Here is a 25,116-nt window from a genome sequence, read left to right as displayed (position 1 = left end):
TTCAAAAAATGTCTATTCCTTACTTTACACACAAGAGTTAAAAAACTAGATAAATTATAAATTTTTATACATATGTATCACTTTTCTGTGAAAATTTGTTTTCAACCATAATAGGTACTAAAACAATCACTTTTTCTTTGCTTTCTTTGTAAAACACTTGATGTCAAGACTTTTCTGTTTCAGTACATTTATGAATATAAAAGTCCTAACATCAAATGTTTTTTGTATAAATTGATTAATTGCTTTATTAAACATTGGGCCGAGTTTGCCCAGCCACCATACATTAGTTATTCTAAAATTGAAAGTTATTAACCTTTTGTTATTGTGGTGCTGTATAAGAACGGCAAAGAACAAAATTCGTCGGAACTGGCTTGAAAGTAGCCGCTTTGGAATAACGGAGCACCACGTGCTGAATGTACTAACGCCTGCTGGCGACTGGCCACCAAATATCCCTAACGCCATCGCCGTGCCGGTGCGAGGTTGAAATCTTTCATTGGAAATTCTGTGAGAAAAAGTCCCTGCTAGGCGGGCAGGACTCGAAATCGGCGCAAGGACACGAATCCAAGAAGCATGACCATGGCACCGGCCACCGTCCTCCAGATGCTGCGCGGCCTGACCTCGCCGCGCGTTCTTACCCGAATCCGCCAGCCAAGCGCATTGGGTAATCACCCAGCCCACCACCACCGCCGTGCTTCATCGCGCCTGTCCACTTCCACATCGCTGCCATCGGCTCGCGGCTATAGCAGCACCACCAGTAAGTGATCCCCACTGCACAAGCCACCAGATCCACATCCAATCATTTGCCTTTTCCACATTACAGAGCAGGAGACTGGAGGAGCCGCCGGAGGAGCCACCTCCGAGGCCAACCCACCCGTCTCGAATGCTCCTCTGCTGGCCAAGCTCTTTCCACAGACCTCGCCCGAGGTGGACAGCACCGCCGAACAGGAGCGCCAGAAGCGCGAGGAGGAGGAGGCCAAGGAGAATGAGCGCGCCTGGAAACGCATGAAGCTGGGGTAGGTTCCCTGGCCTTTTTCTCTCTTGATCACATCTTTACTTATCCAAATTGGAATTCCGTTCTCCTGCAGCTTCGCAATCTTTGGCGGCGGCGGTGTGGCCGCTGGCCTTTGGGCCGTCTACGAGTTCGGCAAGCCCGAGGTTGATCCCAACGGGCAGACCATCGAGGATGATTTCACACACAAGCCGCTGGTGCAGCAATATCTGCAGCGAATGTGGAAGAGCATGCACTACTATCAGCGCATGATTCAGGAGCCGTCGCGAGCCAAGCTGCTACCCGATCCGCTCAAGCCGCCGTATGTGCAGCCGCGCTATACGCTCGTCCTGGAAATGAAGGACGTTCTGGTGCATCCGGACTGGACGTACCAGACGGGCTGGCGCTTCAAGAAGCGTCCCGGCGTTGATCACTTTTTGGCCGAGTGCGCCAAAGAGTTCGAAATTGTTGTGTTCACCGCCGAACAGGGCATGACCGTATTCCCCATCCTAGACGCCCTCGATCCCAACGGGTACATCATGTACCGCCTGGTCAGGGATGCCACACACTTTGTGGACGGGCATCACGTGAAGAACCTGGACAACCTGAATCGCGACTTGAAGAAGGTGTGTGCTCAATATGCCCGCTTGAAAACCAGTCTCTTTAAAACACTTGAGTCATTTTAGGTAATTGTAATTGACTGGGATGCGAATGCCACCAAAATGCATCCAGACAACACATTCGGCTTGGCTCGCTGGCATGGAAATGATGATGATGGTCAACTGCTGGACTTGATTGCCTTCCTGAAGAGTGAGTTTTACTGTTGATCAAGGTTAAGTTCGAGAAGTATTTATTGAGCCTTGTTTTCCCTAGTTATTGCCCAGAACAACGTGGACGACGTGCGTGAGGTTCTCCACTACTATCGCCAATTCGACGATCCCATCAGTCAGTTCCGGGACAACCAGCGCAAATTGGCCGAGCAAATGCAGGAGGCGGAACGCATCGAGCAGACGAAGACCAAGCCCATGGTCAAGCAGTGGTCGCGCAACATTCTGGGGCGTTAGGAGGCTGGCCATCCCGCATACCCCGTTCCATATCCATACCTTAACCTTCCGCCTGTCCCCAAGCACAGAAATCGGGATACGCAACGAACATACCCCCTGCAGCAGCACACTGGCCATAAATTTCGTCGGTTAAGAAAGGGAGTAGGGCGCAGGAAAGGAAGGCACGCTCTTTTTATTACTCCTTTGGGATAAGGATAAGGCGAATGTTTTTGTTTAAATAAATAACTAAACTTGCTTGTTTTTGTTGTTTGGCAATGTAATCATAATAATACTATTATAAACAGATGACCTTAAAGCGAAACCAAAAACAAAAAGAACCCATGTGTTTTATTACAGAAGTAATGACCATATTTAAAAGCCATTGGATTATAGACCCACTGGTACGATGTGTGATCTTATCAAAGATAGTGATTACACTATACACTATTACACTTAATACACACTTCCAAAATATTAAAAAGGAGACTCGTTTTGTGTGGGTAGAAAAATACATGTACATGGTACAGCGTCATTACTTTTTATTGTGTTTGATTTCTAACAGCTCCACGTAGTCGTAAATGTAAAAACCTTAGACTAGTCTTACAATATACAGCCGCACCCTCCGGCTGGTGCCCGCTCAAAGCACCACCACCACTTTGGAGGTGGACACCGGTTGCTCAGGTACATCGGTTAGGTGCAGGTTAGCGGCTCCTCCGGCGCCTGCTCCTCCAGCCACCGCCCGTCGGCGGTTATCGATTGACTGCCCGCCGGCGGTGGCCATCACCGGCGTCTCCTTGTTGTGGACACGCAAATGGCTATTCAGACGCTTCTTTGTGGGAAAGGCCTTCATGCAGATCTCGCACTTGAACGGCTTTTCGCCGGAATGCAGACGGACGTGGGCATTGAGGTTGCTGGTAAAGGTAAAGGCCCGTCCGCAGATGGGACACTTGTGCGGCTTGGCGCCGGTGTGGACGAGCAGATGCTTCTTGTAGCCCGACTTCTGGGACAGCCCCACGCCGCAGATCTCGCAGGTGAAGGCCTTCTCGCCGGTATGGCTAATCTTGTGCTGGCGCAGGGAGGACGAATCGTAGTACGCCTTGTCGCACAGATCACAGGCGTAGGGTCTTTCACCCGTGTGGGTGAGCTTGTGACGTCTCAGGTGATCGTAGGCCGCATATCCACGGCCGCACTGATCGCAGTTATAGGGCTTCTCCTCAGCATGCGTTCTCTTGTGGGCTGCCAGACTAGAGGTGGTGCGATAGAACCGATCGCAGATGTTGCACTGATGCGGCTTGACATTGGTATGGGTCAGCATGTGCTCCTTGTAGTTGCGCAGGTGCTTCAGTCGCTTGCCACACTCCTCGCACTCGTAATGCTTTTCGTCGACGTGGGAGCGCATGTGCTGGTTCAGTCGGCACTGCTGGCGGAACGCCTTTTGGCACACGGAGCACACATGCGGAAGAGCTTCGCCCGTGGTCAGAGGCGTTGAGTCCAGCGACTCCTCCAGGAAGTCCTCCTCCTCGCAGACATCCTCTCCGTCCGGCAGCTGTGGGTAAGGAATTGTGAGTGAGTGGTCTCCTTGAGTAAGTTATACCTTAACCACCTACCAGATGCTCTTCGCGCTCGTTCTCGTCTAGCTCGATGGCCTCCTCCCCGATTACCTCGTCTATGGCTCCTTCAGCGGGTATCACAATCATCTGGCCGTCCAGTATCTCGTCGTGTGCTCCGGACTCTTCCATTATCTCGATCTCATCCTCCTCGGTGACGATCGTTTCGAACTCATCCTTAATCGTCACGTACTCAACTTCAGCGGGCTGAAACTCATGAACACTCTCCATGGTGATGTGCTCCTCCTGGCCGCCCGCCTGCTCATGCTGTTGATCCTCCTCCGTCAGCTCCTCCTCATGATCGGCCACTTCCTCGATGACGAATTCCTCCTCGTTTATGTGCTCGTGAGGATCGGCCTCAACTTCTTGTTCTTCCAACTACAAGAGATCGAAGTCATTAAGGGTATTATTTTATAATTGGCTGTTTAATGTTAACTTAATGCAATGATTAAGGATCGTGTGTGAGACTTTTATATGGCATTCTACCTGAAACTTGGCAAAAGCCCTTCGTTTTATCAAATGCAATTATAAATTCAAATGAAAATATCTTGGAATTTGCATAAAACGTCTTAGACTTGTTAATTATTCGAGATTCTTACAGCAATCAAACCTACCCCACTCTATTTTTGACTGCCCCCATACAAATGTGTTCGTTAGAATCCAATTAACCAAGCTCTTACGATCTACCTCAAAAATATTAGTCATTAGAGTGGCCACGGCCCAGCTCCTATTTCTCATTGAAATAAGCCCTACAAACTCGTACTGAGCGACTCGATCCTGACCAAATCCCATTGGGAGTCTATTCTAGAAGGGTCCACAAACAACACTACCCATTGCTATCTTAAAAGTACAATATATTATAATTATTTACAGTGCCGGGCTCCTGCTCCTCGTTGAGCATCTCGATCATGAGGTACTCCTCGCTGGGATCGCCGGCGTGCTGTTGCTGGTCGTGATTCTCGTGGTGCTGCAGCTGGTTTTGCTGGCACTGCTGATTCTGTTGATGGCTGGTACCGTGCGCCTCGTCCAGGCCCAGGCGGAGCAGCTCATCGGAGTCGATGACCATGCGCTTGAAGTTGAACGCCTGCTCGAGGAGCTGCAGGCAATTGAGGCAGATGTGCTGCGGCATGGCGGCGCCGTCCTGCGGCTCGAAGGAGAGCCCGGCGCAGTAGTTGAGCATGCTGGCCAGCGTGGTGCTGCCCTCCGGTCCCAGTTCGATCTCCTCATCCAGCGGCTTGTGCTGCTTGCAGGCACGCGTGCACGTCCGGCAGTTAAGCACCACCACCCCGCCCGCCTTACCGGTCATCTTCCACTCCGTATCCGTACCCGGTGTCCTTATCCTGGTTCGCAGCGTCGGGAAGCGCCGGATTCGCCGCTCTTTGACGTTTGGCTTCTTTTTTTAATTCACTTTTTTTATGCGTTTTTTGCAGATGTTTAGTCGTTACAATCGATATTTTTGGCATCGATTGTGTTTACTGTGTTGTTTCACGAAGCGATATATCGATAAAGTCTTAACGTTCCTCTTAATGTTAACCGGCAATGGTAACAGCGAATGTTAATTTAACAGTAATGTGCAGGAAATTAATATAAATGCATAGCAAATTGCATGTTCTAACTTCTAATATTTGTAGTTAAAAACTTTTTAACCTTTTTACCTGACATGTTCTTGTACTCATTGTGTTAACATCTTATTTTTGTGGTTCCAGGCTATATATTTGCATGTGAATTAACTTTCATGTTTAAACTAAACTATTATTTAGATGTTCTTATTGATAATGTAAATAAAGGTTCATGTACTTTTGATTACAAACAAAAACGAATTGTAGGTTACCAGAACATCTAACTTTCTTAGTCTCAAGCTATTTACATGAGTTTCAGGCTAATTTACTTAACGATATTGTAAGGGTAACAGTTTTTTTATTCAAATATTAGATTAAAGATTGAAAGAGTGGTTTGGCTGATGCCTGAAGCCGGTGACCTGCCTTCGGTTAGCTTGAGAGCTGCGAATCGAGTCCTTGGAACTTCGACGACTTGGGGCCTGGGAGGCTCCACGACCTCGAATGCGTCCACGAATTGAGACCGGTGCAGGTGACGATGACTTTGTCGTCTCCAATGAGCGGTTCAGTTTGGCCTGGGCACTTCTAAGGACGATAGAAGTAAAACACGTCACAGGGATAAAAGAAATGTATATACCAATTCGAACCTTTGCATTTCCGCCTTTTGATTTGCCAGTTTGATATGCCGCATCCGCTGCGAAAGCTTCTTGCGCTCCACGCGCAGCATCTGCATCTCCAGCAAGCGCTTTTGGCACAAGGACTTGGCCAACTCGATGTCCTTGCTCAACTTGTTCATCTCCATCTCCTGCGGAGATAAAAGAATAAAATATTTTTTATATTTATATAGAGCTAAATTAAACATTAAAACTTAATTATAGAGCGCTAGCGACTAAGACCTTCGGGTCAATAAAATGGTCAATGGTCAAAAAGTCATCAAATATTTAGTAGAACTTTTATAAAATTTAGATTCTTCTGCTAGAACTTGAAAAGTTTTTATAAATAAGTAGTTTTATCATATCGAATATTATTCTGTAGGTTACTTTGGTTTTTTTTCTTAATGTTCCAAATTAATTTAAGAGATTTTTTAAGGTCTAGATGGATTTAAAGACCACGTAATTGCCTTATTGAATGAATGTTTTGCAAGAGTAATTTTTAAGCAACATTTACAATGGTACATAGGTAATAATATAATTCATGTACATTATGCTGATCCGCACCTCTGTTTTCTAGTACCTGTCTTAAAGGTATGGAAACTTTTACTGTGTATCCTGTGATATGTTTTGCAAGATCTTTGTTGTAAGGATCGTAGCATATACTTATCCGCACCTTCCTCTCCTTGAACCTGTCGAAGTGCAGGTGGTTGCGCCGCTGGAACTTCTCGGTAAAATCGTCGGCCAGGATGTGGGGCTCCGGGTGGAAGAAGTCCTTGAAGTGTTTGGGCATCGTGTTGGTCAGCTGGCGGCCGCGGACACTTTGCTTGCAGGTGGAGCACTCGTAGATGGGGGCGTCGGTGGGCGTGCGCCCGGCCGCCACCTTGATGCACTTTTCGCAGAACACGTGGTGGCAGGCGAGCAGGAAGAAGGCGAACTTCTTCTCGACAAACAGTTCGTAGCACCTGCTGCAGTGGATCCACAGCTTGCAGGCCTCCGCCTCATCGAAACTAGCGTCGCAGGCGGGCGCCTGATGCGCACCAGACCTCGGCTTGGACATCCCACAATCGGTGCTTGTTTAATCTAATCCAATTTCCAATTAAATTAATTCCGCTTTGTTTTGTTTTGGCGTCTGCACAGGATTATTCTGTCCATATGGCAGCTCTGCTTAGGGCCCCTCTACACGAGACAAGTTCTAAGCTGAGCTTTCGGGTTTCATTGGGCTCTAATTAGCTTAAATTAAATAGTGCCCCATCAAATAAAGGGTGTAAATATATTTACAGAATTCTTTATCATAGCTTCGTAAGGTTGTAATATACTGGAAAATTCTTAAAAGGCCTTAAATAAAGCTGCCAGAGTTGCTACTCCGACAAAGTGATCCTGTTCCGTAACTTATCGAACAGGTGGCAACGCTCCGCATAACGGCAAATGCAAGACCAAACATTTATTAAAAAAGAAATTCACAATAGCAATACACACAAATATGCAAATAAAACCTTAAATACTAGTGGCGTCGCATGCGCTCGATGGGCTCCCTGGGCCGGATGCGGTAGCGCTTCGAGGAGCTGGACGGCGACAGCGGGCTGCAGTACTGGTTGTCCAGCGTCTGGGTGCGCTTCCTCTTGAGGCTCTGGTTGTCGTCCATGGAGGACGACTCCTTGCCACCGGGACGCACCAGAGAGCCAGCGATGGAGGCGCAGCGGCGGATAAGTGAGACCGAGCCGGCGTTCTCCTTGTCCTGATCCAGATCCCTGCTATCCGTGTCCTTTTCGCCGCGCAGACTGGCCGGCAGCCGCATCATGGAGGTCATCAGCGACCACAGACGGCCGGAGTTGGGCGGCTCCTGCTTCTTATCGTTGCGCGTGGAGGCGTTCGTGGGCCGGAACACCTCGTCCTCCTCTTCGTCCGGGTCCTCCGACCCGCCCACATCCTGCACACCGCTAAAAACCCTACGCTGACGACACTCGCGCAACGGAGGACGCATCCTTGGCTGTTGCAATGGCGGCGAGACCAGAGCCAAAACCGCCATCTCCTTCTCTTTGGCCTTCATCTTCTTGGGTGAAAACTCACCGCTCAGCTGGCGCGGAACAATCGCCTGACGATGACGCCGATCTGGTCGTTCCGGCGTCCCAGGATCCGGTGTGAAGAACTGATCCTTGGTTTCGTCGCCCTCGCCATGCGCCACCAACTCCTGGCTTCCGCCCTTTGGCGGCGTCTCAAACTTGATCTGCTTCTTATTGATCCCAGCGCCAGTCACACGGATGGGCGTTATGGCCGGCACATGGACATGGACGTCGGCCGATTCCGAAGTGGAGCGTATGATCTCCACACTCTCGCACGAATTGTACACCGTGGAGGAGCTCTCCTGCGAGTTGGAGTTCATTCGGGTGATGATGATCGATTCGGTGGTGAGTTTCTGGGCGGACAGCAGAAACGGACGCTTGTAGAGATCGGTATTACGCGAGCAGCTGGAGCTGCTGCTGACCTCCGAGGTGATGGACTCGCTCTGGGTGCGCCGCATGGCTGGCGAGAGTCGTAGGTCCAGGGCGGACGATCCTGCCGCATCGCAGGAACTGTGCTCGCTTAGATCGAGGCGGACGCGACGTTGAATCACCGCGGATGGTGGCTGGTGGACCAGCATACCGCCGTGCTCCACGAAGGCCTTCTGTATGCTCTTCGACATGACCTGGCGCAATGGTGTGGCGGCGCTCATCTTATTCCGGGCGCCCATCTTCCAGGCGCGCTGCTGCAACGGCTGCTGCTGCTGCTGCTGCTGCTGCTGGACGGGATTGCTCTCCAAAGCCGGACTGGGCTCCTCGTGATAGATACTAGACACATGACCGCCATTGGAGGCATTGAAGACAATCGGCTCCTTGGGCTTGGCGAACACGGATTCCACATGCAGTGGCGTGGAGGTGGATCGTATTACCTTTCCCTTGCCCGCAGTTTCCGGCGGATTCACGCTCAGGTGGCCAATGGAGCGACGAATGGAGCTGTTGCTTAACGAGGACAGGTTGCGTATGGAGGAGACGCTGTCGCTGATGAACTCCTCATGGGTGACGCGGCTCTTGGCCTTCCACCGCATATTGATCAGCGAAATGGGCGTTACGCCCGGCGATGTTTGCGTCGATATGGCGGTGGTATTTGGTGCCTTCTTCACCGTCACCTTGGAAGTTTCCGTGTCGCCGGTGAGATCATTGCAGCTGGTCTCCGTGCAGCTCTGCTGCTGATCCACACACTTGCTAAACTCTCGCAGATCATCGACGCGCGTATAGTTACGCTGGCATTTTCGGCATCTCATCGGAAGGTGACAGGTCTCGATGTGGGCCAGCAGCTCGCCGTGCATCTCCTCGCGGAGCACCAGGGGTTGCCGCTCGCAAATGGGGCAGAATACATAGATAGTGGTCGCTCCGGACGCCATTTGATGGCGGTACTCCGTGATTCCGCCGCCGCCAATGGAGCCTCTCAATCCCAATGGTTCCCGCACAGCAATGGCGTGGGCCTTGAACTGATGATTCTGTCGGCATTTGCCGCAACAGAAAACCCGCTTACAGATGTGGCACTTGCCCTGAAAAACGAGGAGGAATCACTACTTGCGACAATAGGATGCCCTTGGAGCCTACCTCATGGGGCTGTCGCATGATTAGGACATTAGAAAACGACATTAATTGCGCGAACTTAACACATGGACATACACTTTCACATGAAAATCAAACGGTTCTTCAGTTAGATATGGAAGTTATAGAGATATACATATGTACATATGTAGGTAAACTAATGGGTGTTATTATAATATCGATTATTGTCCAAATATTTAACACTTAAGTGAGTTAAAATATTCATTTGACCGTCTTTGTACTCTTCATTAATTATATACATAGATCACATTAATATATGAAATATTAAGTTTTGGTGCTATAAGTAAGATTTATTAGTAATTCACATATCAACAACTTAATCAGCTCTAAAATGTTTTAATCAGTCCTTTTGAAATATTTGATTTTTTAATAAAATCAAGTCAAAAGTTTATGTTTTCATGCTTTTCAATTATCCCCAACACATTTAAAGACTTTGTTAAGTTCTTGCATTTTATTATACGAAAAGATCATTGCAAATATAATAAAAGCAAGCAGAAATTACATCAAGTATCATGATTAATAGAGTAATACAATGTCAGAATGAGGAATGTATAATTGTTCCATAATAAAATATTATGTAATAAATGCAGGAATAATCAAATGCAATTGTTCAATAAATTTCAAAAATCAGATCAAAATGTGAAAACGATTTCGTTTCAAGTTTAAATGCAAGCACATTATTATATAAGAGAATCGAAGTCAATTGTAAGGAGTTGAAAAATGTTTAGACAAGCAGGATTCAATATTAAATTAGTGGCTTATTGGGCATGGTTTGGGCACGGAGCTCTGCACCATCCTAATAAGTTTATCCAGGCAACGCTTTTCCTGATAAACGCGAAAGCGATTTGTAAGGAAGGTGCGGAGGTCGTTGCCTTCACAATCGTACACATCCCGAACGAAGATGGTATCCTTGATGGTGGCCTGCACAACGGCGAAGAACTCGCGGCTCCTTCTATTCTGCGTTCTGCTGAAGAACTGGTTGCGCACCACATTGCGCACATCCTCCGGCCAGATGCGATCTAGGCTTCCTGGCTCAAGGCCTGTGATCCTCACTTCCATCGCTTCCCTCGGTTGATCCTGTAATGGTTTCAAGATACAATAAGAAACGATGTTGAATGGAATATGATATTTTTTAAGATCTAATTGGGATAAAATATGCTAATACATATGGACAGTGCGAGTTTGTTTTTACTTAGGATCTATCAATTAAAATCATATTTATTTATTATTTAGTATAATATATGTATGTATTTAGTATAATTATAATATTATTGAAGATCAACCTGGGACGAAATATGATATGACATAGAGTCTAAAAATTTCGGTATGTGTTAGGACATAAATTCACTTAAGACAACAGTTATAAGTCTTATAATTAAACATATGATTAAGTTTAATGTTCTGTAGATATTACTTAGGATGCAATAAAAACTTGAATACAATCATATATCATTTCATATTAAAATATACTCATATATCATTCTATAATAATATAATAATAAACAGATATGATTCATAATTATTATAATTTAATATTTTAATGTTACAGCATATTATATTGATTACCTTAAAAATCTTTTCGCAGATGTACACTTGGCTGGCGTTGTAGCTAAGGACTTCAATGGACGTGTCCAACAGTTGCACCGTGACCTTGCTGTTCTCCACTTCCAGGATGACCACCCGCTCGTAGCGGTTAAGGTTCTTTACCACCGCCCTCTCCCCGCGCACAGGACTCGGGTGCCTGTGTCGGTTCTCCTCCAGTTCGTAGTGCCGCTGCACTTGCTGCCCCAGATTGGTCATCGGAACGTTGAGGAAGTGGGCCATCGTGGGGAATTGCTCGTTCAGACGCACCGATAGATTGGCTGGGCTGTTGCACTGGGGAGCACATTGAAAGTGAGTTAGAAAATGAGTTTGCTTCATGCTTTTGCTTAAAATCATACACAAAATACTTACAGCTAGGACCGTAAAGCGAATCTCGCCCTTGGTGGGATAGTGATCCGGTGGTAGCACCTCCGGCCGCCACATTTGATGGCGGTACCTGCAGCTGTTCCTCAGGCAATCCCCATAAGCGGTCATCTGGTGGCACAGCTTGAGCTTAGCCGGATGAAGCGGTTCAGCCAGGCGACGCTGGGCCAGGATGTTCAGCAAATGGGTGGGCCTCGGAAGGCCATGCTTCAGCAGGAAGTCGGACATCAGCCATATGGCATCCACATCGGTTTCCCGGGCGAAGATAACGGATTGACCGCGTTGCCATTGCGGAATCGCCTTGTAGTTATCGTAGAACAGGCTGAAGCGGTTCTTAAAACGCATCCAACTAGTGGACCAGCTGTAATGGATGAGCAGGGTTATGGAACCACACCTCAGTTTCGTCACCACATCATCTGTGACCAGGAGCAGGCAGGCCAGGGATTGCCGCCGCCATTGGGTGACTTGGGGGTAGCACGCCTCCGAGATGCAGGTCTGCACATCTATTCCTATCTTCTCCAGCGTATGGCGAAGAAGGAGAACTTCGGCTGCGCTTGAGCAGACCACAACCGTACGCTCCTCGGCGAGATTGGTGTCCCTGATCACAGCCACCAAGTGCTTGACTTTCTGCTCATCCGGCACTATCCTAGTGTCCAGCTCAACGCCGCCATAGATGCTGGCCTCCAAGGCGTCATCGAATAGGATAAGGACATCGGGCATCAGCGGCAGAATGCGCTGCACCATCAAATCATTCAGCCAATTCCGACCGGACACAAAGAGTTGGCACTTATTCTGGGCAAAGTCAAACATTTCGGGCAACCGTTTAAGCACCTTCATCGTGTCATCCGGCAAAAGGCGCACCATGTCATTCAGGTTATCCAGGGCTATATACTTCACCGCTCGGACATCGAAAATTGGCGACTTCTTGGAGTGATGCGACAACAGTTGGAGCAGCAGGTCCACGCTGGTCAGCAGGATTCCAACGGGCTGACTGAGCCGGCAGGCGATGTCCGCCACTTTGTCCTTGTCCCAGCAGGTGACCACTTCCTCCAGGGCCACCTCATTGCCCAGCGAACGGAGGAGCGAGCCCATCCAGCGGCCGATCTGATTGCCCTGCGATTGACTGAAGCACACAAAGATGCTGGTGGGCCCATGGCCATCTACTGGACGGCGTTGCAGCTCCTCGTGGCTCCGCTGGCAAAAGATGGGCAGATAGCACCAGGTCTTGCCGATCTGCATATTGCCCACAACGATCACGGGCTTCCCCGATGAGACATGTGGCCAGGCGAATCTTTGGACGGCCTTGGCCCGCGACTTGGCCACACCCAGCTGGTGTATGGCATTCCTGAGGGTGTTGCTTATGCCCGCCACTCCGCCCAGATCGTAGCACGGAACGACCACCTGGCGACTCCAGGCCAGAACGCCATAATTATAGACAGTCGTTCCCCCTGCAGTAAGAGAATCCTCCGTGGAAGCGAGAGGAGAGTCCTCCACACTTTGGTACGAATCCAGGGAATTGGTATCATCAATGCCTCCGAGATCAGGAGGCAGCTTCAGGGAGAGGGACTCTCCAATGGGAGCAATGGGAGGAGAAGGTACAGGCTTTAAGCCTTGAGGAGCACTTTGAAGTCTACATGCCATCAACAAGCTCTGCAACTCAACTTCCGAAGTCTGTGTTGGATATTTGGAACTCAACACGGAAAGGTTTTCTGCCGGAAAGTGTTTTGGAGGAGATTCGACTTTTGAAGGACTACATTTTGGAAGCATTATAGCCATATTTTCTTCGACTTTTAAAGAACTTGGTTCCTGATCAAGATTTGGGGTTTCTGGATTTTGGGACTTAACGTAGCCCAATTTGAGAAACTTTTCCATAAAGTCGTCTACCTTTAAGGATGATTGATCCTTATTTTCATCCAGTTGGATATCATCCAAAGGTTTTGGGATTCTCTCGAGGGCTACAGGAGAATTGAAGTCTTTTATACCAGAGAACGGACCGGATGGATAAAAAACAGCTTTTGCAAAGGCCTCCATCTGCGCTTTACCATCTTTTGAAGATTTAAACATTTCGATATCCTTTTCACTTAGGTTCTGCAAATATTTGGGGTCCATCTTGACCACTGGTTTTATATCTTTGAAGGACTTATTTTGCGGAGGTAGTTGCACTTCCGGATCAGGTTTACTTTCCATTTTGGGACTACCATTTACTTCGATCTTTGGGGATTCCCCCATATCTGCCTTTGGTTTTATTTCAGAAACCTCATTTTCCCCGCTTTGTGCAGTTATAACCAACATCTCGGCTTTAATTTCCGACTTGCTAAGCCTCTCCAAACGTTCCTCAAACTTTTTCAACGGCGGCAGCGTTGTGTGGATCACGAAATTTACCTCAAATCCCTCAAGAAAGTTAAGCATGGGATCGCAAAGAATCAGAGCTTGGTGGATGTACTGGAAGTGGGATACAATAAACGTATCATTAATAATGAGTGACCAAGAAAGGTCAAGACCTATTTAAACACGAATTATTTACTTTTAAATTTTCAATAATTTGTAATATATATATATTTTTTTACTTTTTTACTTGGTAATTAAAACATTTATTTACAGGAAAATCAATTTTACAACAAATTTAAGGCTTACAAATGTGTTTTTTATAGCACAAATAGAAATCTTTAAAACGATTGCGAATAAAAAAAAAGGGAAGACCTTCAATGTTTTTAGTTTTCAGGAAAAGTGCTTTCATGACAAACAAAAGGCAAAAACATACATACAATACATATTTCCATATGTCATTATTAGTCCACTATTTAAATTTCTCTGTGTACAACAGCCATTTTGGGGCCATATTATGAATGTTTAGAAATCGGATTTTCAGCCCAAACTTACCCCTTTTGACCAGAGGAGCAGCACTTGGTGGGCCATCGGGTCATCCGCCTCCAGGAGAATAGTGTTCACATCACGACCGGCGAGCTCCGATTTCAGATGCTCGGCCTCGGAGTTTTGCTGACAAATCAAAATAGTTCTGCATGCGCTTGGGTCTTTTCCTCTGATCGTTTGCGCTAAAAAGTCGAAGGAGGCTTCTCCGAGTTTCGGACTGGCGTACGTGAAAGTGGTTCCCTGGTACTCCACCGTAAAGTGGGGAGCTTTGAGATCTTCAAATGGCTTCATTGCTGCACTTTCTAGTCCGCGTAATCACTTTTAATTTGAATATATCACGAGCACAATCCAAGCACATAAAATAAAGAAATCCCAATTTTAATGGGGTTTTGATGGACAAACACTTCAAAGAGTTTCGATCGAACTGAAATATTTTGGAGTCTAGCGTTTGAAGTTTGACAACTTATCGATGCCACTTATCGATAACATTCACTATTTATAAGAAGCTTTATGATAATGTGTATCCTGTAATTAGGTAAAAATTACCTATTTTTTGGATTTCCCTAAAACGTAGGTTTTAAATTCAGTTTTTTGCCTTTTGTTTGTCGAGAAAGAACTTTTCCTGAAAACTAAAAATTTGAAGGTCTCTCCTTTCTTTTTTATTCGCAATCCTTTTGAAGATTTCTATTTGTGCTATAAAAAAAAAAACACTTTTTTATGAAACGTTGTAAGCCTTAAATTTGTTGTAAAATTGATTTTCCTGTAAATAAATGTTTTAATTACCAAGTAAAAAACAAATACTTTTTAAAATTGTATAATAACTTTGTTTTTTCCTTCAAAATTATTTACGCATATGTGTATATAACAGAGTTCAAATATCTTTCGTTATCTTTATATTATAGCTTTTTTCTCGCTAGACACCGCTGGCTCTCTTCCCGCCAACCCTCTGGCAACGCTCCGCCAAAACATTCGACGTCACAAGTTGCATTTTCGAGCGTCACCTCGCCAACCTGCGGCCACCTTGCGCTGCATGAAATTCGCGAAAGTTCACGTTCCATTAGGCCAATTATCCTAGTACTTAATTAATCCTAGCTAAGTTAAGCAACCGCCATGCTGGACAACGACGCCAGCAACAACAACAGCTGCAACCCACAAAAGCTGCCGCTGGGCGACCTGAAGCTAGCGCTTTCTGGACAGGATGGGGTGCGCAGACATGTTCCGGCACTGGTAGGTGATCATTGTGGTCTTTTCGGCCATGAATTAATGTGTGTACATTGGCAGGACGAGCACTGGGTGCGCCGCGAGAAGCCCTTTGGCAGCTACATCTGCCTGATGGGCTCCTACGGCCACCTGAAATCCGGAGCAGCGCTGGAGGAGTGGACCTTTGCGGCCAACAATTGCCGCCAGGACATGGAGTTCCTGCTGAGCCTGAGTCAGCACGAGTGAGTGCTGCAGTCCGATCCGTTTCTCCCTCATTGTATTAATACAATACTCCTTTGCAATCCCCGCCAGATTCTGGTCCTATATGGTGTACGAGGAGTCGGCCATGGCGGCCATTGTCACATTCTTGCAGCGCGCCAATCCCTACTACAGACAAACAGAGGCCAGCCAGGACAAGGAGTTGGAGCAGGCCAATCTGCTGTACGGGCAGCTCCTCGATCTAGTCGTGCGTCTGGTGATGCGACTGTGCACCGGTAAGGAGTCGGATTCGGAGTGGATCAGCCCCCAGCAGCACAGCAGCCTATTGTACAGCAACTACCTGATCTCTGTGCCAATGCTCTTTGATCTGCTCATTGCCGTGGGCGATGCGGAGCCCACCAATGTGGAACTGCTGCGCGAGATTTTCGAGAAAGTACTGCGTCTGCAGCCGGAGTACCGAAAGGATCTAAAGGAGGCACTGGCCTTCTACGAGAGCGCCTTCCTCAGCATGCAGATCCAGGTGGAGAACGAGGGCTGCGAGGGCGCCGGCGGCGGGGCGCCTTTGGATGCGGACTTGGAGACGCCCTACGACGATGTGGTGCTCTTCGCCATGGACTGCGCCTACACGCTGCGCCTGCTCCTACTCCTGTGCCCCGAGCTGGTGGAGACCATCGAACAATTGCGTTTGGGTCAGAGGTGCGCTGCGTTTCGAGTGCTCTAGTATTTTTTTTTTTGCGAGATTATATTTGACATCCCTTTCTCTTTCGCAGCATTGCCAATTTCTATGACATGACCGTGCCCATGTTGTACAAGAACATCTATATGGTCAACCCGGGCGCCAGCTCCCTGCGTTGGCTGAACGAGACGCGCCAGCAGTTCCTCTTCGTCTTCCGTCGCATTGTCAGCCTGCAAATGGAGACGGGTCGGGGCCAGCAACTGGTGGAACTGCTGCAGGAGTGCCTATCCGCCCAGACCTTCGTGGTGGACTACCAGCGACAGTTTCCCCTGGAGCACGATATGGAGTTGCTGCTCCAACGTTGCCCCAATATGTGAGTTATATATTTTATTTGAAAGCCAATCTGTGTTATTAGCCATCTTTCCACCGCCAGCAAAAACTACAAGGTGGACTTTGTGATAGCCGGCTACCAGAAGGCCCTAAGCAGCTGCCCCGGCGGCATAATGGCCGACGACATGGTCAGCAACCTGGACACCGAGGAGGAGGACGAATACGAGGACGAGGACTCCTCGCGCACATCTCCACAGTCGGGTACGACGGCCAACGGAGCCACCAGGGACATCGACTTGGAGGTGACTGCCGTGCTGGACGTGCTGCCCGATCTGGGCACGGGCTTTATCCGGCGCCTGCTCACCCGCTACGAGAATAGCGAGCAGGCGATTGCCGCCATACTGGACGACAATCTGCCACCGGATCTGGCGCAGATGGATCGACGGGAGGTATTTGTGCCACCCGATCCGCAGGACAAGCTGCAACGCCAAACGGGCGTGCGCCACTTCAATGTTCATGATGGCGATCGCTATGACGTGCTGACGCGTGATCAGCCGGAGTGCATCATAAAGCAGGGCAAGGGCTTGCCCGGAGCGCCGCGCAATGCGGAGCAGCTGCTCGACGACAAGAGTGATATGAAGCAACTGAAGGAGCGCTACCAGCAGTACGCCATGGTGGAGGAGACCCCGCTGGAGAGTGGCGAGTATGACGATGAGTACGACGACAGCTACGAGGCTTTGAACGAGGGTCAGGCGCCGCCAGTGAGCCTGCTGCGGGCCAGACTGCAGGGCGCTGCCTCCAATTCCGCCTACGAGGCACAGGATCAGGTGGAAGACGACGACGAGGAGAGCTCGAACAGCGGATCGGATACGGAGACGGCCAGGCGTAACAACAAGGACTTTTGTGAAAATCCAGAGGTTATACGCGCCCGTTATCAGCAACGCCAGATGGCCAAGTACGGCCAGAAAAGCGGAGGAGGAGGAGGAGGAGGTGGCGGAAGCGGAAGCGGAGGAGGTGCTGGACAGCAGTCCAACCCCTCTGTGGTGGGAGCACCCAAGGGGCAGGGACAGTCCCAGCAAACCCAACGCAACCGCGGGCAGAAGGAGGCCCACAAATCCTCGCGTGCCAATCACAATCGCAAGGCAGGAGCGGCCTTCAAACGCAGCAAGGGAATGATGGGTTAGCCTGGGCCCAAGAAATCCATTTGGAAGATTATAAAATAAATGTATTTATATATATAGAAAATCCATGTTGACTTTACTTTGGTAAGCGTTGAATTTGAACTAGACTCCTAAAACTGAAAAACGAGTCGATATATTTTTTGTATGGAACTGATACTCGCCTAACTAAACGCTATGTATATTCCGTTTAATTAAACCATGAACCAGCTAAGTTAAAGCTCTGTTTATTTTGTTTCAAAAAAAATCTTAAGTTTCTACTAAAAAATAATAAGTATGTCACAGTATTTCTTAAAGCCGCCTGCATTCTTGTGAGGGTCCTAAGTTAGTATTCATTCGTCGTTAATTTGTGAATTGGTAGTTAACATAAAATATATAAACTAATTTAAACGTAACAAAGGCGCTGCGCTCTAGCCCGTCGGAGCGTTCATCTTGTTGTACTCTTCGTTAAGCAGTCTCATCTTCGAGCTGTGCGTGCTGCCGCCCTCCTCGCCCAGCTTCAAGTAGTTTTCGCGGACGAAGGACTTGAAGGGGGTTATCTTGAAATCCGGCCGGGTGCCGTGGCAGATGACGTCCTTGCGACATAGCTTCACGCCCACCTCGAACTGACAGTGGTGGCAGCGCAGCCGATCCCTCTCGAATTCGATCCTGCCGTACGAGCAGCGGGAGCACATGGTGCAGGTATACTTGAAGGTGGCCTGGCAGTCCTCGATCACCGGAAGCTCCGGCATCGCGCTCTTCGCCTGGTAGACCCTAAGGAATGGAGGATACAGGTGAGTGAACGATGATAATGACATATAACAAATGATGTGGCTAACTGATCTACAATAACCCCTAAAGGAAGACCTATCTAAATGTATTACATCTAAGATCTGGATCTCACCATCTGCGGCAATTGTCGCCGTGTCCCGTCTCCCGGTTGAAAACGAAGGCCGCCGCATGGCACATCTCATGGAGCAGCGGCTTGATGAGCATTCCCGGCTGAGTGATGTTCTCCCACAGCAGAATGCGAGCGGTGCGCCTTCCGGAGGCGGCAACTTCCAGTTCGCTTTTGCAGTACGTGGTCATGCCGCGCTTCCAAACGATTGGCGCTATCAGTCCGCAGTGGAAGATGGCGTGATTGAACATATTAAACAAGACTTTGGCCAGTGCCACTTTGCAGTCGTTGAAGTTTTTCTCCCTATAGGTCATCGCCAGCGGATGACACATGTTGATCGAGGTCCTCGCTGAAAGGCAGAGGCTAAGTAAGCAGACTGAAACCCTGGAACACACACACAACTCACGGTTGAGCGACTCGACGAATCTGTAGAAGAGCGGATGCTGCTCCAGGCAGGCAATGCTGCTCTTGTGTCGGCGGCAGATGACGGCCACTTGTTTCCGGCTCGGAAGATCGCTCAGGTCGATGGGCTCCTTGAGGAAATCCGGCGTTTGCTCCTCGTACGAATTGGCATTGGCCTGCAACACCATGTCGTCGAACACCTTCGTCTGGCGCTCCTCCAGGGTTGGGCGACGTCGATGCGATAAGTTCAGGCTTGACCAAGTGGGGGTCGGTGTTCTGGGAGACTGAGTAAGGCGCTTGGGTGACGGAGTAATAAGGCCTGTGGCCGAGGAACGGGATAAATCCAACAAACGACTGACCGATATGTCATTCTCATTCTCCTCCGGTTCCTCCGGATTAAGATTAGTATCTGGATTGTACAGCCTGCGACGTGACGCCATCAAACCCAAAAACTTATGCACCTGCGTCTTGAGTTCCCCATCATCCTCGAGAACGATATTGGCCTTTGGCTCGTCCCTCACAATGGCGACTTGCTCGCCCAATTCGAGATAGATAATCGGCGGCACTGCCTCCGGCGAGCAGTGGCTTTCATCGGTGCTGCATAGACTGCTGCTGCTATTCCCCAGGCTGCGCCGCTTGGACGCATGCCACTTGGGCTGGACGAATTCGAAAGCCTGCTGGTATTCCTCGTCGTCGGTCTCCAGCGACTGATCATCGGACTCCTCCTCGCCATCGTCCTTTGACTGCGAGGACGAGTAGTCGAACTCGTGGTTCATGCGCAACACAACTGCACGACCGCTGCGCGTCACCACCGAACGATTCGAGGGGGTGGCCATCTCCTCCAGAGTTCGATGAACTGCGTAATGACAATACGAAAAAAATTGGTTTTATTAAAACGAAACAAGAAGCAGTTTGTTGGGTTTTTATTATTATTAGTGGAACTAAGACATTTTAAGACAATTGCGTCATTTATATTATCAAGTTAAGGATACCCAAAATCGACGTTATATTTTTTAAACTATTATTACATTTAATATTATCATATGTACATGGGTATGTTATCTTAATTATTGTTACAAAGATTCTTGGTTGGTCCTTCAATATACTTACTGCACTTCAGTTGTCCTCTTAAGATATTTAAATATTTTGGTGATTTTTACTTCGCATGTTCTAATAATAAATATATATGTGATGATTTAAATTTGTTAAAATCGCTTCTTATTTAACTAAGAATGCCCCTTATATCGACAATAAAATGGAATCTGAACATTGTAAATGTAATATTTCCTAAAATAAATAAACTTTACACTTTTAACAAATTTAAATATGTAAATAAATCAGGCAACGTAAATAAAAGTTACTTCTGATTTTTACTTTAAAAGGCCTACTGCGATTTTTAATTGTAAACGTTAAATATAACGCTCTCTTTTATCTAGTTGACGAAGAAACAAACCATCAACCCATTCGTAAAACAAACAAAACTATATTAACGCTTTTCTAATTCCCGCCTAACTGATTCAAAAAATCCCAGTAGGCCTTTTTAAAAAAAAACCTCTTATTTACCGTGTCTGAATTAAATAAAGATAAAGATTTCGTACAAGTTGAAACAGCACTCGCATTAGGAAGAAGTACTATTTTCAGCTTTCAAAATCTTTCAGTCTTACTATACCAGAAGGTAATCGTGTACTTTCACAGACCTAAATCGTTTTCAATACATCAACTCACGTTTCTTACAAGCCGGATCATTGTCATTATGATCCGAAGACCTTCTCTTCCTCATTGTGGCGACGTCAGTGGAGGCACTAGTACTAGGACCTAAGAATTACGACCCACGAATAGTTATTTTAATAGTATTCTCTAAAGAAACAATATCAAGTGGACTGCTCAACGGTCCAATGCTGTGTAAGATTATTCAAAACAGCCAACAACTATATAATAGGATATGAATCATAACTACAAATACTACTATACTGTTTGAATGGCAAGCGAAACAAATGGTTTGAGCATTGAGACACTAAGTATTCACCAATAGCATCTTCGTTCTGTGTTTTCTTCATCTCCACCTCACATTTCTGAGTCTCAAAATGACTGTCATCATGATCTAAGAGGTACTTAATTATTGATGAGGTATTCTCTACAGAAAATATATAAAGTGGAACCCATTTAGGTCCCTTCAGACACAGTTCCACGTAAAAAGATTACCCTTTTAAGGGACAATCGTTTAAAGTTTACAATGGAGTTGCTAGATCTTAACATATAAGGCAAACCCTTTCGAAACACGGATTGAAGTTGGAGCCTCTCACGCTTCCCCACTTAACCAACCACTCACATTTCTTGATCTCAAGATCATGTTCCGCGGGATCCGGGGAGTGTCGCTTCAATGTGAGCTTCGGCTTGTCCATGTCGTCGGCACCAGGACCTACGGCAATCGGAACAAGAATGTGCATGTTAGGAGTGACCTGGCCTAGTTGCTTTGACGCTGGGCACTCACGGCTGGTGTCCGAATCCAGTGAACAGTGTCCAAACTCGCAGTCAGTGGTCTCCTCGATGGTTATGGGCTCCTGGGAGGTGCTGTGGTGATGCTCGGACGAGTGAAGGCAGCTGACCAACGACTCATCGGACACTCCAGATGACACCAAAATAACGCTGCTGTCGCTGGTGATGTCGGCGTCCACAAATAAAAAACTGTCGTTGTGCACCGACTGGATTTCAGTTTGGGGCACCTTGCACGGCGACTTCAAATGAACCAGTTGGGATCGGGTTGTACTGGCCGGGCTGACGGATAGGTCACAGCCTGCCGGGTCCTCATTCTCGTCCCCCAGGCGGCAGTCCATGAGCAGATCCGCCAGACTGTTGTCCGGATTCCCAGACATTTTCTCGAACAACTAACAATATTGTTATTAATAATAGTATAAATGAATCGATTGGCTTCTGCCGCTAACAAACAAACAAAAATCGCCGGGCCGCCAGTGCTGGGAAACGGCAGGAAGTGACTTATAGCGGGTAAATTAAAAGCCATTATCGCCAGTTTGCATGGGCCTTAACTTTTTCTGTCTACAAAGTGTCACGCTTTTAAGGATTTCACTCACAAGTTCCATTAAATATAGTACTTTAATATAGTGCTAACACTTGATAAATAGTTTTCAGGCAAGTCGGTTGTATAAAAGTGCAGCTGGTATCAGTCAATTCAATAAAAGAGGTTACTTTCAATGGAAATCATATTAAAGAAACCTTATATATCACCTTATAAAAGCAATGTGCTTGTGGTAATAGTTCCATTTTTACGTTTAAAAAGGTGTATGTGTATTTGTAAATAAAGAAAATGTTCCATATTTTTCAATTAGTTTAATTTCTGACTATAAATAAAATTCCAATACCAACGTATGTTATGAACTTAACATCTAAAAAAGTTATATTTCCTAAAAGCTCATATGGTTGAATCCTTGAATCTTGATACTGTGCTTGTCGACTATTTTACGCAAATTCAAATGTGACAAAAATTGAATATACACAATTTTGTATCCAGGCGATCCTATGTATATGAATATATATATGAAGAAAAAATTTGAAATAAATAAATATTGAAATATTTAGCTTTTAGCTACTTCCCGCCAGATTTAAATGTGGTTGCCACACTGTCAGCAATAGAGTAGTGTTAATTTCCACACTGGACTATCGCCTTTGAAAAATCGATATCAGCATGCGTTCTATCGGACCTATCGTTCTGCGATAACATAATCCAAACGAATAATAAATAAATAAAAGCATTATTATTAAAGAAAAATTAAACGCCGGGCAGGAGGAAACTGCCGGACAACAAGATTAAAAAGACGCCAATCGGTTTTGATATTTCGTTGAGTTGCAGCCACCGTAAATCGCCAGGAAGATGGGGCGCCGCTCCATCAACACCACCAAGAGTGGCAAGTACATGAATCCCACGGACCAGGCGCGTAAGTACCACCATTGGACCCACATTCAACATTGAAGCCAACACGCGTACTTACCCCCTCTTTCAGGCAAGGAGGCGCGCAAGAAGGAGCTCAAGAAGAACAAGAGGCAGCGCCAAATGGTGCGGGCGGCGGTCCTGAAGAACAAGGATCCCTCACAGATTCTCGAGGAGATGGAGAAGATCGACGAGATGGGTGGGTAACCGCGAGAGCAAGCATTGATCCCTTCCAGCCACTGATGCAGTGCCTTCCATTTACAGAGTACAACGTGCTGCAGCCATCCCCACTCAACGAGAAGGTGCTGCGCGACAAGCGGAAAAAGCTGAAGGAGACCTTCGACCGCGTGATGCGACTCTATGTAAGATTGGTCCAATATTTGCCGAAATGAATTGCCGCTCTCAACACCCTCTTATCCATTTTCCAGCACAATGACGAGCCCGAGCACTGGGCGGACCTCAAGCGCAAAGAGGTGGAGTACGAGAAGAAGCGCCTGAAGAAGCAGCAGTACTACGAAAGCGTCAAACACGCCCAGAGCGTGCAGATCGATGAGATTCCCCTGCCCGCACCGGTGTCGGCGGCTATTCCAGGCGCACCTGCCGGCCAAGCTGGCGGTCCGGTCGTCCCGGGATTCGGTGCCGCCGTTGGTATTCGCCTTCCCCCGCCGCCCATGACAATGGCTCTGCCGCCCTATGCCCCCGGTGCTCCGCCAGGCGTGGCCAAGAACAGCGATTCAGCTGCTAGCGAGGCACAGGCGGAGAAGTCCAAGGAGGACGAGGAAAAGGATTGGCTGGGTGTGCCCCCGGGACCGCCGCCGGATCTGTTTGCCATGTCCGAACTCGATTCTGATGCGGAGGGCAATACGGACTACGATGGCGAGGGCGAGGAAGAAGAGCAGGAGTCATTGAGGAAGAGCAAGGACAAGGACAAGGAGGCCACGGAACCCAATAACCAAAACATCGATGATTTCATGAAGGAAATGGAGCATGTGCACAAGCGAAAGCATCGCAAGCTAGCGGCCAAGGAGGACGAGGAGGACAAACAACGGGAGGACGACGAGGACGATGATGACTCCGAGAAGCGTTTGGAACGAGCCTCTAGCTCGGACAGAAAATCCGCCAGCAGTAGCGAAAGCGACGACGACGATCAGGATGAGGATGAAGACGAAGAGATTGCCGAACCGCCTACCAAGCCAGCATCTGTGAAATCCTCCTCCACAACGGCAGCGCAACCAGCACCGGCTCCTCCGACGGCGCCGACACTGCCGACTATTCCGTTGCCCCCGGCGTCGTCAGTGCCAGCGCCACCACAACTGCCGCAACTCCCGCCTATTCACAATCTTGGGCCGCCGGGCATTATGTACCGACCTCCACCCTTGCGACCACCACATGCTGGGTCCGGTTTTGGCATACGCATGCCGCCTGGACCACCGCCCGGTGCGAGGCCACCACATGGCCTGGGACCAATGCCCCGCATGGGCATCAGGATGCCGCCGGGACCGCCACCGGGCCTGCCACCTCGCCTCGCCCACCATAACAAGCAGGGAGGCGGCGGCGGTCCGCCCAAGGACTCAGCCAAGGGTGTGACCACCATTACAGCAAAGCCACAAATCAGGTGGGTTTTTTTGGATATCCTTTAGATTTTGTTTTATACCCAAGTACTGACATTGTCCGTTTTACCAGGAATCTGAGTGCGGATGTCACCCGCTTTGTGCCGTCCACGTTGCGAGTGAAGCGCGAGGATCAGCGGCGGACGGCGAGGCCCAGGCATGCGGCCAACGATGGTCACCACGCCCCCACGGAGTCACACACCAAGCCGCCCACCAAGGACGACGCTTATATGCAGTTCATGAACGAGATGCAGGGCTTGCTGTAGCGTTTGAAGGGAGTCCTGTAAATTGTGTAGTCTAAGTCCTAGATAAAGCGAGTCATTCGAACCAATATCCAATGCGTTTCATTGATAGCTTCAGGAA

The 25,116-nt window shown here is 47.9% G+C and overlaps 8 protein-coding genes and 1 long non-coding RNA gene across 13 annotated transcripts; 4 read left to right on the top strand and 5 right to left on the bottom strand.

Annotated features, from left to right (window-relative positions):
- Positions 1–245: 245 nt before the first annotated feature.
- On the top strand, positions 246–2,369 carry LOC119556856 (mitochondrial import inner membrane translocase subunit TIM50-C). Its single transcript, XM_037869328.1, has 5 exons — positions 246–754; positions 821–1,013; positions 1,086–1,614; positions 1,675–1,798; positions 1,862–2,369. The coding sequence occupies exons 1-5, from the start codon at positions 571–573 to the stop codon at positions 2,050–2,052; spliced, it is 1,221 nt and encodes a 406-aa protein (XP_037725256.1). The 5' UTR covers positions 246–570; the 3' UTR covers positions 2,053–2,369.
- Positions 2,370–2,553: 184 nt separating this feature from the next.
- On the bottom strand, positions 2,554–5,099 carry LOC119556855 (zinc finger protein 660). Its single transcript, XM_037869327.1, has 3 exons — positions 4,510–5,099; positions 3,639–4,016; positions 2,554–3,577 (listed from the first exon to the last, which is right to left on the bottom strand). Exons 1-3 carry the CDS (start codon positions 4,942–4,944, stop codon positions 2,669–2,671), a joined length of 1,722 nt encoding a protein of 573 aa, XP_037725255.1. The 5' UTR covers positions 4,945–5,099; the 3' UTR covers positions 2,554–2,668.
- On the top strand, positions 3,465–4,203 carry LOC119556857. The gene is made up of 2 exons (XR_005220003.1): positions 3,465–3,593; positions 3,642–4,203. It is a non-coding gene; the product is annotated as an uncharacterized LOC119556857 (long non-coding RNA).
- A 439-nt stretch (positions 5,100–5,538) lies between the features above and the next one.
- LOC119557356 (RING finger protein vilya) lies at positions 5,539–6,940 on the bottom strand. The gene is made up of 3 exons (XM_037870093.1): positions 6,521–6,940; positions 5,842–5,999; positions 5,539–5,779 (listed from the first exon to the last, which is right to left on the bottom strand). Exons 1-3 carry the CDS (start codon positions 6,902–6,904, stop codon positions 5,572–5,574), a joined length of 750 nt encoding a protein of 249 aa, XP_037726021.1. The 5' UTR covers positions 6,905–6,940; the 3' UTR covers positions 5,539–5,571.
- A 335-nt stretch (positions 6,941–7,275) lies between these two features.
- LOC119557874 (mitosis initiation protein fs(1)Ya) lies at positions 7,276–9,575 on the bottom strand. Its single transcript, XM_037870875.1, has 2 exons — positions 9,468–9,575; positions 7,276–9,412 (listed from the first exon to the last, which is right to left on the bottom strand). The coding sequence occupies exons 1-2, from the start codon at positions 9,507–9,509 to the stop codon at positions 7,349–7,351; spliced, it is 2,106 nt and encodes a 701-aa protein (XP_037726803.1). The 5' UTR covers positions 9,510–9,575; the 3' UTR covers positions 7,276–7,348.
- A 499-nt stretch (positions 9,576–10,074) lies between these two features.
- LOC119556666 (putative ATP-dependent RNA helicase SoYb) lies at positions 10,075–14,712 on the bottom strand. Its single transcript, XM_037869016.1, has 4 exons — positions 14,328–14,712; positions 11,436–13,889; positions 11,049–11,357; positions 10,075–10,559 (listed from the first exon to the last, which is right to left on the bottom strand). The coding sequence occupies exons 1-4, from the start codon at positions 14,607–14,609 to the stop codon at positions 10,233–10,235; spliced, it is 3,372 nt and encodes a 1,123-aa protein (XP_037724944.1). The 5' UTR covers positions 14,610–14,712; the 3' UTR covers positions 10,075–10,232.
- A 491-nt stretch (positions 14,713–15,203) lies between these two features.
- On the top strand, positions 15,204–18,124 carry LOC119556735 (activating signal cointegrator 1 complex subunit 2). Its single transcript, XM_037869140.1, has 5 exons — positions 15,204–15,545; positions 15,600–15,760; positions 15,831–16,433; positions 16,508–16,786; positions 16,847–18,124. The coding sequence occupies exons 1-5, from the start codon at positions 15,429–15,431 to the stop codon at positions 17,925–17,927; spliced, it is 2,241 nt and encodes a 746-aa protein (XP_037725068.1). The 5' UTR covers positions 15,204–15,428; the 3' UTR covers positions 17,928–18,124.
- Positions 18,125–18,132: 8 nt separating this feature from the next.
- On the bottom strand, positions 18,133–22,153 carry LOC119556736. Of its 5 annotated transcripts, XM_037869143.1 has the most exons (8): positions 22,143–22,153; positions 21,692–22,085; positions 21,530–21,619; positions 21,227–21,301; positions 20,926–21,015; positions 19,205–20,056; positions 18,805–19,147; positions 18,133–18,674 (listed from the first exon to the last, which is right to left on the bottom strand). In XM_037869143.1, exons 2-8 carry the CDS (start codon positions 22,071–22,073, stop codon positions 18,332–18,334), a joined length of 2,175 nt encoding a protein of 724 aa, XP_037725071.1. In that variant the 5' UTR covers positions 22,074–22,085; positions 22,143–22,153; the 3' UTR covers positions 18,133–18,331. The 5 variants fall into 5 exon arrangements, with proteins under 5 accessions (XP_037725071.1, XP_037725070.1, XP_037725072.1 ...); XM_037869142.1 differs by having other exon boundaries at positions 21,692–22,143; XM_037869144.1 differs by lacking the exon at positions 21,227–21,301 and having other exon boundaries at positions 21,692–22,143.
- A 762-nt stretch (positions 22,154–22,915) lies between these two features.
- Positions 22,916–25,086, top strand: LOC119556375 (WW domain-binding protein 11). Its single transcript, XM_037868543.1, has 5 exons — positions 22,916–23,150; positions 23,217–23,342; positions 23,408–23,505; positions 23,572–24,758; positions 24,827–25,086. Exons 1-5 carry the CDS (start codon positions 23,087–23,089, stop codon positions 25,017–25,019), a joined length of 1,668 nt encoding a protein of 555 aa, XP_037724471.1. The 5' UTR covers positions 22,916–23,086; the 3' UTR covers positions 25,020–25,086.
- The last annotated feature ends 30 nt before the right edge of the window (positions 25,087–25,116 follow it).

The sequence above is a fragment of the Drosophila subpulchrella genome, chromosome X (assembly GCF_014743375.2).
Source record: "Drosophila subpulchrella strain 33 F10 #4 breed RU33 chromosome X, RU_Dsub_v1.1 Primary Assembly, whole genome shotgun sequence".
NCBI classification, from domain to species: Eukaryota; Metazoa; Arthropoda; class Insecta; order Diptera; family Drosophilidae; genus Drosophila; species Drosophila subpulchrella.
Note: the sequence above shows the minus strand (reverse complement) of the source record. Positions and strands in the feature narration are given on the sequence as shown.

What these genes read in the sequence shown, in the direction of transcription:
- LOC119556855 (XM_037869327.1), bottom strand. Translation starts at nt 4,944, where the DNA reads ATGACCGGTAAGGCGGGCGGGGTGGTGGTGCTTAACTGCCGGACGTGC. An exon ending in AGGAGCAGGAGCCCGGCACT is followed by an intron (nt 4,017 to 4,509) that starts GTAAATAATTAT and finishes GATCTCTTGTAG; the next exon opens with TTGGAAGAACAAGAAGTTGA. An exon ending in ACGAGCGCGAAGAGCATCTG is followed by an intron (nt 3,578 to 3,638) that starts GTAGGTGGTTAA and finishes CCTTACCCACAG; the next exon opens with CTGCCGGACGGAGAGGATGT.
- LOC119556735 (XM_037869140.1), top strand. Translation starts at nt 15,429, where the DNA reads ATGCTGGACAACGACGCCAGCAACAACAACAGCTGCAACCCACAAAAG. An exon ending in CAATTGCGTTTGGGTCAGAG is followed by an intron (nt 16,434 to 16,507) that starts GTGCGCTGCGTT and finishes TCTCTTTCGCAG; the next exon opens with CATTGCCAATTTCTATGACA. An exon ending in CTCCAACGTTGCCCCAATAT is followed by an intron (nt 16,787 to 16,846) that starts GTGAGTTATATA and finishes TTCCACCGCCAG; the next exon opens with CAAAAACTACAAGGTGGACT.
- LOC119556375 (XM_037868543.1), top strand. Translation starts at nt 23,087, where the DNA reads ATGGGGCGCCGCTCCATCAACACCACCAAGAGTGGCAAGTACATGAAT. An exon ending in ACCGCGTGATGCGACTCTAT is followed by an intron (nt 23,506 to 23,571) that starts GTAAGATTGGTC and finishes TCCATTTTCCAG; the next exon opens with CACAATGACGAGCCCGAGCA. An exon ending in ACAGCAAAGCCACAAATCAG is followed by an intron (nt 24,759 to 24,826) that starts GTGGGTTTTTTT and finishes CCGTTTTACCAG; the next exon opens with GAATCTGAGTGCGGATGTCA.
- LOC119556856 (XM_037869328.1), top strand. Translation starts at nt 571, where the DNA reads ATGACCATGGCACCGGCCACCGTCCTCCAGATGCTGCGCGGCCTGACC. An exon ending in CGGCTATAGCAGCACCACCA is followed by an intron (nt 755 to 820) that starts GTAAGTGATCCC and finishes TCCACATTACAG; the next exon opens with AGCAGGAGACTGGAGGAGCC. An exon ending in TGAATCGCGACTTGAAGAAG is followed by an intron (nt 1,615 to 1,674) that starts GTGTGTGCTCAA and finishes GAGTCATTTTAG; the next exon opens with GTAATTGTAATTGACTGGGA.
- LOC119556666 (XM_037869016.1), bottom strand. Translation starts at nt 14,609, where the DNA reads ATGAAGCCATTTGAAGATCTCAAAGCTCCCCACTTTACGGTGGAGTAC. An exon ending in TTCGCTTTACGGTCCTAGCT is followed by an intron (nt 11,358 to 11,435) that starts GTAAGTATTTTG and finishes TGTGCTCCCCAG; the next exon opens with TGCAACAGCCCAGCCAATCT. An exon ending in TCTGCGAAAAGATTTTTAAG is followed by an intron (nt 10,560 to 11,048) that starts GTAATCAATATA and finishes AAACCATTACAG; the next exon opens with GATCAACCGAGGGAAGCGAT.
- LOC119557874 (XM_037870875.1), bottom strand. Translation starts at nt 9,509, where the DNA reads ATGTCGTTTTCTAATGTCCTAATCATGCGACAGCCCCATGAG. An exon ending in TCATGCGACAGCCCCATGAG is followed by an intron (nt 9,413 to 9,467) that starts GTAGGCTCCAAG and finishes CTCGTTTTTCAG; the next exon opens with GGCAAGTGCCACATCTGTAA.
- LOC119557356 (XM_037870093.1), bottom strand. Translation starts at nt 6,904, where the DNA reads ATGTCCAAGCCGAGGTCTGGTGCGCATCAGGCGCCCGCCTGCGACGCT. An exon ending in ACAGGTTCAAGGAGAGGAAG is followed by an intron (nt 6,000 to 6,520) that starts GTGCGGATAAGT and finishes TTATCTCCGCAG; the next exon opens with GAGATGGAGATGAACAAGTT. An exon ending in CAAAAGGCGGAAATGCAAAG is followed by an intron (nt 5,780 to 5,841) that starts GTTCGAATTGGT and finishes TATCGTCCTTAG; the next exon opens with AAGTGCCCAGGCCAAACTGA.
- LOC119556736 (XM_037869143.1), bottom strand. Translation starts at nt 22,073, where the DNA reads ATGTCTGGGAATCCGGACAACAGTCTGGCGGATCTGCTCATGGACTGC. An exon ending in ACAGAACGAAGATGCTATTG is followed by an intron (nt 21,016 to 21,226) that starts GTGAATACTTAG and finishes CGTAATTCTTAG; the next exon opens with GTCCTAGTACTAGTGCCTCC. An exon ending in ATTCGTCGAGTCGCTCAACC is followed by an intron (nt 19,148 to 19,204) that starts GTGAGTTGTGTG and finishes TCTGCCTTTCAG; the next exon opens with CGAGGACCTCGATCAACATG.